Raw genomic sequence first — 10,945 nt, 5'->3', positions numbered from 1 at the left:
GCGGTGCAGTGTGAGTAAAATGCATTAGGTAACGGATATATAACTAAGCCAAACTAAGTCAAATACAAATATTTGGTCTTTTTTAGAAAATAATCATTTTTTAGTATAATTTAAGTAGTGTAATTATAGTCTAATGAGGCCAAAATTCAATTTAGTATTTCTTATATTATTATTATTAATTAAAATAGAACACAAGCAATTAGTCGTAATGGCCAAAGATTCTTCCGACAAAATAGCTAAGCGATTTTTTGTAAATCAAGATAAACCTCAATGGCAGCGTACTCAAGCACCTAGAGAGGAAATCGCCATTATATGCCATATCCTTTCTCTTGGACCAATCGATTGCATTAAGTATAATGAAAGAGACTATGATGGGGCAAATCCTGGCCACGAAGAATACATGGGTAAGGAAAAACTAATAATAAAAATTACAAATATTAACTTCTTTAGGGTTTTTCATTCAGTATGGAATGTTTGGTGCTGTTGCTCTTGCTCAAATAAAAACGAGTTCTCGAAATAAAACAATAAATTCAGAGCTAGATGGTAAGTGATTAATTGGATAAAACTTACATTTATATTATTTATAGATCTTAATGGGGTTGACAAAAATAAAATAACGGAAATTGTCAACATGTTTAAAATTCCAAGAAAAGTAAATAATCTACAAATAATTGAGGGTTGTGAATTTGATATAGATTCTCTTATGTTTAAATTGGAAGCTATTCCAACAAGCACCATTAACAACTTTGATTACAATTCCCCAACAGAAATTGCATTAAAAATTTCGTTTCATTCAAGTTATACAAGAGAACTTTATTATACATCATTACTTTCTAAACAGAATTTTCCGTTGATACCAGTAAAAACATATGGACGCGGAAAAATAAGAATAACTCCTAGAATATACTGTTTACAAAATGAAAAAAGTATTGCGCTGAATAGAGTACTTATTACTGAAAAAATTAATGGTGTTACTATGCAAGTACTAATACGATGGCTAACTTCAATAGATTATTTGAATTGGATTTCGTCAGCAAAAACAATCAAAGAATTACAAAAAAGGCTAGACAACCGTGCAGAGATTATTTGGATACTAATTCATTCGTTTTTTTCGACTTTAACTTCATTATACATACATTCTGATTTTGGTTATATTGTTCATTGTGATTTAAATACTGGAAACATCCAAATAGCTAATACAAAGTTCAATTTGAAGGGCTTAAACTATCAAGAGAACGTTGATTCTCTACTTAAAATTACGCCGATTAATATAAAAATACTTGACTTTGGAACTACAAAAAGTACTTTGGAAGTGAGCGTACGTTCATTAAAATGCAACGTTCCTAATGATATTTGGAGAATTAAATTAATTATTTCAAGACTTTTCAAGATTGATAATACAACTCATCCAAACTTATTTGGTTGGACAACTGATTTCCCAAAGAATAGCTCTGATTTAAATTATATAAAAAGAACTCGAATATTAAATCATATCAAGTCCATGGACTTATTCAGGGAAGAACTTTTGAACAACAATGACTTTAAAAATGCTATGGATCTGAATAGTACTTTTGAGTCAATGATAGATGGTTTAGATTCCATTTGTGACATTACTGTCAATCACATCTCAAAGTTTAAGGAAGACGCAACAAATATTGTTAACAGTGAACGATTTTATGCTTCATGTAGTCCTCTTGATCCAAGTAATGCTAGAGGTATGCCAATTAAATTATTTAAGCCAGAGATGCTTGCTCAGCTTCAAATACCATTGTTCCCTGATAAATCAGCTATGATTAAAAAAACAATTAAGGAAGAGAGGAAAAAAGCACTAATCCAAAAAAGCAACAAAAATAACGAAAATATTAATAAATTCAAGGAGTCTCAAGATAACTTAGATAAACCAAATAAGGAAATTTTGGACGAGAATATTAAAGTGAAAAATGTTGTACAGGGTGGCGTTTCACCAGGAGGAATACACGGTATTGGAGTTGCGAGTACAAGCAATTCGAAAATCACAATTAAAGATGTTCAATACACTAAGAACAGCAGAGCAACTAGACCAGATACAAATATTGTTGCGAACAGTATTGGAGTAGTTATCGAAGGGAACCCAGATGAAAATAATCAATTTGAGATGCCCATACTGATCCAAAACTTCAAATTTGAACAGGAAAAAATATCAAAAATATCTTCTTTAAAACAAGTTTGTAATTTTGTTGAGCAATCAAAATCAAGAGATGTGAGGAAGTTACTGAACAAACTAAAGATGAAAAACTCTATCCTTAGAGATATTACTATGGACATTGACCATTATGTGAGAAAAGCAGATAAAATATTGCTAGAAATTACCGAAGATATTAGAAAGAAACCTCAAAAAGTAACAACCGATCAAGACAGGTTAAAGATGTTTGAAATAAACCGTTCAAAATTAAGATATATTGCGAAGTCATGCCCAGTTACACTTAATAAAATTAATGAGGAAAATAGCGAAGCAGCTGAAAAGGTTAATATTGGTATTATTGCATTTGAAAATGAAAGACAAAGAATTTTAAAAAGATGTCATGATTTAAGAAATTTCACCCCGAGAAATGAAAATGACACAATAAAAGCGCAAATGAAAACAAAGGAAATCATTGAAAGAGGTAAAACATTACTTCAATATAGATTTCACATAAATGACTCAATGAAGTGTGCATTTGATTTTTTATTCAGAGGCGTTAGAAGAGTTCAACGCCTAGTAGAGTTATCTCAAGAATCAATGAAGGGTGATTTATTGTTGGAAGAAAATTTAGAGCTATTATTAGATAAGATAGCCGAGTACAAAGTTTAAAAGAAATCCGTTAATATAGTGATAATAACAACACGAGAATTTCGCATATATCATATTAGCAATACAGTATTATAATAGTAATACGAAAAATTTTTGGGTTAGAATGTAATTTAAAGAAATTAATGTTCATATTTGGAACTCAAGCATTCTATTGAAAAACTTAGCAGACATTTAGATGAATTAAATAAATTCAAATGATTAGTATTAAACAATTTTTATTAGTTCTTTTCAAAATTTAAACAATATGAAGTTATTTGTTTTTTTTTCAGGAAATTGTATTTAATTAGTAATAGTTTTTAATAAATAACTATAATTTAGTTTTATGTTCTATTAGGTTTTTTGTTGAACAGCGTTTCAATTCGTTTAAATGTAATAGATACAAATAAATAATTGAATAATTAGTTTAAATTGCCTAATCTTGAAATATATTTAAAAAGTCGGCATTTTAATCAAATTATTGAGTAGTTTTTCTTTAAACAAATGTATTCAACTGATTATCAATTCAATAATTAAAAATTAATAAATTAACATTGCAAGTAATAAAAGTTAAATATAAATAATCAAGATTTTAATCAGTAAAATAAGCTAAAGATGCCTATTTAGATAGTTTTTGAGTGCATTTAAGCACTCAAAAACTATTTCCCTCAAATTAATTGATAATGAATTGTTTAAATTTTGATCAATGGTGTACCAAGGTAATAGAGAAAGGAAGTATAAAGATATAGGATCTGAACATAAGGAGGCTGAACCTACAATGGTCGAATTGCTTTCCAAGAAATTTCCCCTTTTTGCTGGATCTTCATCTCTAAAGAATGAAGGCAAAGTTGGGCTACTAGAAAATTCAGACCTTTTCACATCCAAGTATCTGAATACATTAAATTTACACTCCATCAATATGTTTCTTCTTTTGAATACAAATGATTTAATTAGATTGCAATTTTCAACATTTTCAGTAATAATATTAAATATTTTATTACAACATGCACTAGCCCAAGAAAGATATACTGGTTTTTTCCAAATTTGCTTGCATTTTTCCACGTTTGCTTCTACTAAAAGTTTTCCTACCAATATATATGGATATGAATTATTTTCACTGCTTTCTAAATGGGTACTACCAATATCTTCCGAATAGTTGTTTAAAATGTTATAAATCTCACCCCAAGTAGAAAAACCAGTTTTGATTTGGGTATTTTCAAAATTATCTTTAATTAAATTTACAAATTCAGGAAATATTAACATTGACTGAATCAAATAGATACTACATTTATGAGTATGATTCGTGTCAAAGTTTGTGTTAATTATTTGTTCAATTGTAATGTTGTTAATTTGTTGATGAAGAATATCTAATTGCTCTTTATCTAATGAATATGTTTTTGTGTATTTAATATAAAGTGCAAGTGGTATACCAAATGCAAAATTTGGTAAAATATAATATAGTGGCGTTGATTCGGAGAATCTTTCAGCTACTATGTCGAATTTTTTATCAGTTTGGACTATTTTTTTTTCATTCCATGTGCAGTGTTCGTGAAACTGGTTTAAGAACTTAATATTAATCTGGAGAAATATTTCGAGCTCTGAAGATAAAATTGCATAATAATCTAAGTGAAGAAGAGAGTGAAATCGGTCATGAACAATGTCCATCGATATTAATAATAAACAATATTCAAGCGCAGTGCGGAATAGACCTCTATTCCCAAGAGAATTCATATAGTATCCCAACAAAATAAATATATCTCTACTTTCAATCTCATTAGATTTGATCGCAGTATTTGGAAGCCCATTTGTATATCTAAATGGTGAGAATAATGGATGTAATGATGACTCAAACACATACAGTGCTTTTTGTAAATGTTTAAACGCAGCTTCATGTTCATCTCTTAAAGCACTAATCTCTGCTAGTCTAAGTAATCCATTGAAGAAAAATGGATTCTTTTCCATAAAGATATAAATTTCATCCACGAGCATCGAATCAATCAAGGCATCCAATAATTCTTTCTTTTTAATATATTCAATATCGAATGATATCGAAAATTCGTTTTTTTCTTCAATATAGTTCATTATTAGTCCAGATTCTTCTCGACTTAAATGCGGCCATTGCGAATTGCACGATATGAAATAATGCCTTATATTTAAATGACTATTTTTTGGAGCAAAGTTTCTTGAATTAGTTTTTTTTTCAAGTTTAATAGCTTCATTTCCAAATATTGAGTAAATTTCATTTTCACAATTAAAATATTTTTTGTTCATAGTTAAGCAACATTTAGAGTCTTCATTTGAAATAAATAATTGAGAACGTTCATTTAGTAACTTTTTCTTTTCCTTCTTATTTTTCTTTTTTTGTTTTTTGTGATATTCTGTACTTTCTTGGCTTAAATTTTTTTTAGGTTGAACATAATCATTACTTAAAACAATTTCGTCATCGAGAGAAACCAATGCATTAAACAAATTTCTGTGACTAGCATTAACAAAATCATTAAATGAATCGTTATTTGCACCTTCAACGTCTAGTTTTAATTCTTTTTCTTCAATTAATCTTTTGTATTGTTTTGAAACCATTATTGTTAATTTAACCGCAATTTAAAAGAAACAATTTACGATGAAACGAAAATTTCCACATAGTAACTTTCAAGCTGGACAAACAGACAATATAGTAAAAAACAACAACTCAACTAAGGTTAAAAGTAATTATTCGAGCGTTGTTAGCAATTCTATTCCTTATCAATATTTATCAAAGACAGAAAGAAATAAAAATGCTCATTGTTATTTTAACAATAGTTCATCATTACCAAATAGCTTAAACTCTAGGAATTCAAGGAAGGTTGAGCATACTACAACAAAATTTTCGGGTAATTTATATCAGAAAATACAAAATGAGAATCAATCTAAAAGGCAAATTGATTCAAAAAGAGGTGAAAACGAATGTTCTTCCACAAAAATTGATTTCCAACAGAACCAAGATTGTTCTAATAAAAAGGGAATTAATTCAAATACAAGTCAATTAGATGAAAGCAAAAAAATCATTGATTTAAAAAAAAACAATATTGAACTAGGTAGAAACATTTCTTCAGTTGAGGAAAGTATTACTACAGGAATTAAGTTGCAATTAATTTATAGTTTACTTTGTAAATCCGAATTTCAGTCTTTAACTCAATTAATATTTAATTTATTAAATGAAAAATCCACTGGATCAGCCAATAAAACAGATAAATCAAAGTGCGTACTTTTTCTTGACTATCTAATTCTCAGAACAAAAAAATTGAGTTTTATAGTCGATTCGTATATTCAAGACAAGTCAATATTATTAAAGCTATTAGAACAGGATAAGCAAATTTTTAGATTATCTATAAAAAATATTAAGCATAAAATCTACGAAAAGATCGTAGACTCCAAAAATATTCAATCTTTGTGGCACAAATGTGATATTCTTTCTGAAGAGATAAATCTTATAAAAAATAAGAAAGATATTCAAGATGAAATAGAAAATGAATATGAGAGTTACAATGAAATGAAATTTGTAACAAAGGAGAAAAGGATAAATTTCAACAGAAAAAAAAAGTCAATTCACGATATTTGCTTATTGTTATCTAGATTAATTTCCAAGTGTTGATATTTTTTTCTTGAATTTTTATTATAGAAAAGAATTTTAAAAGGTACAAAAAGCATTTTATTGATTTTTTCAATAAACTTTGACGTTTTTTTTGGTGAGGGTTTAGAAGAACCATTCAATTTGTAACCGGTTGATTCATATGCACTTTTTTTTGTCTCATATTTGTGATTTAACATTGATTTAATTTGATCAATTTTAATATACATTGCCTTAATGCCACATAATGACTTTTCATTAATCAAATTTATCAATGTATTTTCAAATAACTTGTTCATCCGATTGAACTTATCTTTTTTCCCAAATAATTTAAATGTCATATCTTGTACATACAAGGTTGATTCTGAGCTTACACTACTAGACGAAAACCTGCAAGTTTCCCGAATTGAAAAGATATTACTGAGCGAATAATTAGCACCATTAGAAACAAGTCTTTTCTTATTAAAGTCACATACGGATTCTTCAATCGCAAACCCACTTAAGCTACTGCCAATAATTCGCTCCAAGAGTCTTGGTGAGTTGTACTTTAGGGAAAATAATCTTTTTGTGTGTAAAATTCTGTTTTTTTCGTCAAAATTAAAATTTATAATGTCAACTCTCCTAACGTGAGGCTGAAGATCATTGGGATACTTGTTCCAAAATGCATTTATTACATTTTCCCAGGAAAATGGGTAGAGATGTTTTTTTGAAAAAAAAACCATAAGTGAATATAACAAATACCGCAATTTATTTTTTTCTGAAAAAATTAAATGAATATAAAAAAATGATTAAGTATGAAATGCTAGAAGAATATTAATGATTGGACAAAATAAATTACGATAAATGCCATGTTAAGTTTAATCAAACATTTTAGTTCAAAAATATAACTTGAGAAATTTTAAATTAAAGGATATTTTCAAATTTTTTGGGCTGAAAAAAAAACTTAAGTATATCTATTCAATTTATACTTAATTTTTTTTCATTTATTTTTATTTTATATTCCTGATTTATATCATGCTATTCATTTACAACATTTCTAAATTATAAACGTTATGTCTACTGTTTACTCTACTAGTTTTATCGTTACAACGATATATAAATAATTTGGCTGGAGAAATACTTGAGCAAGAGGGGTCAAAAAAATGTTTGAAGGAAGTAATCATGTATGCTAGTCAAATGACAGTTAATTTAATAACGACAGCAGTTATATGAGCTGTTAATTTGTTTTTATTTCAATATTGCTACATAAATAGGTTTTATGATAATTATGGCAAATGCACTATTAAGTATTGAAGAACTTACTAGATTCCGGACTAAGTTATGCCGTAGAAGTCTTAGGGAAGGTTGCGATTTTGGCCCACTAAGATGCCAATATTCTCATAATGTTTACTGGCCAAGAAGATGCCCATTTTACTTATCTGACCGATCTGCATTAAGATACCTACCTGATATTTGCCCAGATATCACAATTTTAGATCAGGAAACTGGAAAAGTTGCAAACTTTTGTAATAGAGGAGGATATTGCCCATACTCTCATTCCATGGAAGAGGTGATTTACCATCCATTAATTTATAAGTCAGAATTATGCGCAGCATTTCAAAAAGGTGAATGCAAAACTTACTACTGCCATTTAATTCATGGACTTGCAGAAAGAAGACAAGAGAGAACATATACACTTCCTTTCACAAGAGGAATTAATTTAAAAAAATATCCTAATGTAAAATTAGTTGATAAAACAACATCGGAAAGTGAGAGCACAGCTAAAAGTTCACTGCTTTCTAGGGGAAAAAAATGCGAAATTATAAGTTTGGATATAATCGCATCAAATGAGAGAAACACTGGTGTACTCAAGAATAAAAGTTTGGAATCTATTCATGCTCCTGAAAACACGACAAATTTTTTAATGCAACCTCAATTAGAAAATAAGCTTCTATTTGGGAAGGATTTTAATACTGATAAATTCAATTTATGTTCACAAGAATCTAATAATTTATTTTGTTTCTCTAATAATTCGGATATTGACCTTAGCACGGAAATTAAGCACTTACTGAATAAATGGAGAAAAGTTGCAGAGTACCCAGAGTTATACATTAGTGAAATAAATTTAGCAAGGTTAGAGTATTGGCAATATATTTCTGGTTATCTTTACGAAATCTCAAGTATTATTAACGAGCTTGGAAAAGTTTATTGTAATCAAGCAATTTATCATAAAGAAAGCTTACATAATTTAGAAAGGAATCAGATTAATAACATCGAATTTAAAGAATGCATTGAGTTTTCTTCTGTATTTACTGAAGCGAATTCCGATTTATTTTTACCTTGATTTAAAGCATTTTAAAATATCTAAGTCGATTCAAAGTGTTTGGATAGAATATTTCCACATTTACTTTTAATTAAATATAATGATTAACAGACTAGTTTGCATACTACTTTGGTAATAGTGGGATAGTCTCGAAGTTGAAACCTAAAATGAAGGTAAATCGTTTCGAAAATATTCTTAAAACTTACCTATTGATCCTTCTTTTACAGTTAATATGGCTGATTTTACTTTTATAAATATTTCCTTTCCAAATACACATAATTCTTTGCCACAAAAGTTGATTTTTTTAATGGCCTCTTTACTGAGTTTTTTAATACTTTCAAATGAAGTTTGGAGCTTGTTTCCGATATTCTTTGACAAGTTGGTAAATTTACTAATAATTGAAGAAAACGGATATTCTAAATTTTTGAAATTTGAGATAAATTGTGAATATAGTTCTCCAATGAAGTTTGAGAAACAATGCTTTCTTAAAAAGTCACTTGATTTATTTATCACCCAAATTAATATAGATTTTGTATAGCTGAAAAATCCTATCATTAAATGATCAATAAATTTATTAATTTTCTCAATATTTATGGATGGAAGCGAATGCATTAAATCCATTAAATTAGAAAAAAAAAGTGCCATAGTTAGTAATAAGATGATTAGTAATTGGAAGCTCAGCACAATTGAAGTTCCTGAAATTATTATTACAGATATTCAACATTTTTAAGCTAGCGTACCTATATATAGTCCCGGCGCAGTATATTTACAGGAGTTACTTTCAGAGATCTTTATGAATCCACCAACTATAAGTATCATTTCAATTCTTTAATCACAGCTTCTAACTCACCATCATGCATTATCACTATTGCAGGAACCAAAGTAAATGAAATAATACTAGTCCATCGCCAAACCGATTTTTTTTTCATGGAAGGAAATTCATTATATTTGAATGCCTTGATTAATGCGTCTCTTTGATCCGGTAACAAAAGCATGAGAGAACATACAAGAGACATTGAAAGTGAAAATATTGCAGATAACCCATTAATTTCATCGAGATTCTATACAATTTAACTTTATCAATTAAACTTTTTTTAAAACTTACTCGATCACAAATTGCATTTGAATTAACCTGAAGCACTGCTAGTGAAATGATTGAAACGGTTAAAAAACTCCCAAAACCAAAATATAATATTCTGTTGACCTCTTTTACTACAGTATCGGGAAGATTGACATCACTTAACGGCAATATTGAAGGGCTAGCTGGAGCAGTTGGGGCTTCTTTAACAGATTTCTCTTTAAAAAACATTTTTATTATTTCGTGTAAATATCTATCAATTTATTTGAAAATGAAAATAGAAAATATTACATGCGCATGCAATATTTTCTTTCTCAAATTACATGCAACATGCAATACTATTGAAGACTACAACATGGCCTCTTTGTTTTTTTAGACATTTTGAATAATTTTTTTGATGATTCAGATAAATCATTGCTTTTTTGTATAAGCTCATCTAAGTTCTCTCCTCTATCTAAAAAAGATTTAAGTGAAACATTAATTGCTTCCTATAAAATAATAAAATGAGAAAAGGGATGAGATTGAAGAAAAAACTTACTCGAGCTTTATCAATTTTTATTTGAGATTCAATAATTGCATCCGAAATAAGGGGTTCCTATTCGCAAAGTTTTAAAGTATCAATGATTAGTTATTCATCTTACTTTATATTTATTTAGTATTTCACAGATTGTTCTGTACATTAATTTATCCTGTTCTAATAAAGACAATTCGTGTTGATTTTGATCTCTAATGCGCATGTAAGCTTCAAATATAGACGAAAATGCAATTCTAAAAAGAATAATTTTAGCTAACTTTTTTTTGAATTCATTACTTACCTCGCAGGGAAGTCACTATCACATATCATAAATATTGAAAGTCCGTCATTCCATTTATATGAAAATATTGTAAATTCATCATGAGTAATTATCTCCTGTAGTCCTGAATTTAGCTATGGGAAATATTTTGTATTTAAAGTTAATAATCCACTCACCTTTGGGGTAATAGATTTTACAATAAATTTAAAAATTTCTTTAATATAACCTCGTTCAAAGTAAGAAAATCTAAGTGGGGAAATTTATGGTGTTAATAGGAGTGGTTCATCGTACCTCGAAAGGCAGAAACAAGATGATAATATTTTGATTCTACTCTCTTCATTCTCATTACAAACAAAAA

The 10,945-nt window shown here is 28.3% G+C and overlaps 7 protein-coding genes across 7 annotated transcripts; 3 read left to right on the top strand and 4 right to left on the bottom strand.

Moving 5' to 3' along the window:
* Window positions 1-208: 208 nt before the first annotated feature.
* Window positions 209-2,830, top strand: ELE39_002678 (uncharacterized protein; the record flags this gene model as incomplete). Its single annotated transcript, XM_067345782.1, has 3 exons — window positions 209-404; window positions 451-543; window positions 588-2,830. 3 exons carry the CDS (start codon window positions 209-211, stop codon window positions 2,828-2,830), a joined length of 2,532 nt encoding a protein of 843 aa, XP_067201640.1.
* A 585-nt stretch (window positions 2,831-3,415) lies between these two features.
* ELE39_002677 (uncharacterized protein) lies at window positions 3,416-5,386 on the bottom strand (the record flags this gene model as incomplete). The annotated part of the gene is made up of 1 exon (XM_067345781.1): window positions 3,416-5,386. One exon carries the CDS (start codon window positions 5,384-5,386, stop codon window positions 3,416-3,418), a length of 1,971 nt encoding a protein of 656 aa, XP_067201639.1.
* A 40-nt stretch (window positions 5,387-5,426) lies between these two features.
* On the top strand, window positions 5,427-6,437 carry ELE39_002676 (uncharacterized protein; the record flags this gene model as incomplete). Its single annotated transcript, XM_067345780.1, has 1 exon — window positions 5,427-6,437. The coding sequence occupies one exon, from the start codon at window positions 5,427-5,429 to the stop codon at window positions 6,435-6,437; it is 1,011 nt and encodes a 336-aa protein (XP_067201638.1).
* A 115-nt stretch (window positions 6,438-6,552) lies between these two features.
* Window positions 6,553-7,135, bottom strand: ELE39_002675 (MSF1-like conserved region domain-containing; the record flags this gene model as incomplete). Its single annotated transcript, XM_067345779.1, has 2 exons — window positions 6,553-6,592; window positions 6,642-7,135. 2 exons carry the CDS (start codon window positions 7,133-7,135, stop codon window positions 6,553-6,555), a joined length of 534 nt encoding a protein of 177 aa, XP_067201637.1.
* Window positions 7,136-7,680: 545 nt separating this feature from the next.
* ELE39_002674 (zinc finger protein) lies at window positions 7,681-8,736 on the top strand (the record flags this gene model as incomplete). Its single annotated transcript, XM_067345778.1, has 1 exon — window positions 7,681-8,736. One exon carries the CDS (start codon window positions 7,681-7,683, stop codon window positions 8,734-8,736), a length of 1,056 nt encoding a protein of 351 aa, XP_067201636.1.
* Window positions 8,737-8,839: 103 nt separating this feature from the next.
* On the bottom strand, window positions 8,840-9,731 carry ELE39_002672 (uncharacterized protein; the record flags this gene model as incomplete). The annotated part of the gene is made up of 4 exons (XM_067345776.1): window positions 8,840-8,877; window positions 8,922-9,410; window positions 9,456-9,521; window positions 9,566-9,731. The coding sequence occupies 4 exons, from the start codon at window positions 9,729-9,731 to the stop codon at window positions 8,840-8,842; spliced, it is 759 nt and encodes a 252-aa protein (XP_067201634.1).
* A 400-nt stretch (window positions 9,732-10,131) lies between these two features.
* Window positions 10,132-10,637, bottom strand: ELE39_002671 (uncharacterized protein; the record flags this gene model as incomplete). Its single annotated transcript, XM_067345775.1, has 4 exons — window positions 10,132-10,281; window positions 10,332-10,388; window positions 10,435-10,561; window positions 10,609-10,637. 4 exons carry the CDS (start codon window positions 10,635-10,637, stop codon window positions 10,132-10,134), a joined length of 363 nt encoding a protein of 120 aa, XP_067201633.1.
* Between the last annotated feature and the right edge of the window lie 308 nt (window positions 10,638-10,945).

This window comes from Cryptosporidium sp. chipmunk genotype I (assembly GCF_004936735.1).
Source record: "Cryptosporidium sp. chipmunk genotype I strain 37763 chromosome Unknown contig_31, whole genome shotgun sequence".
Lineage (NCBI taxonomy): Eukaryota > Apicomplexa > Conoidasida > Eucoccidiorida > Cryptosporidiidae > Cryptosporidium > Cryptosporidium sp. chipmunk genotype I.
Note: the sequence above shows the minus strand (reverse complement) of the source record. Positions and strands in the feature narration are given on the sequence as shown.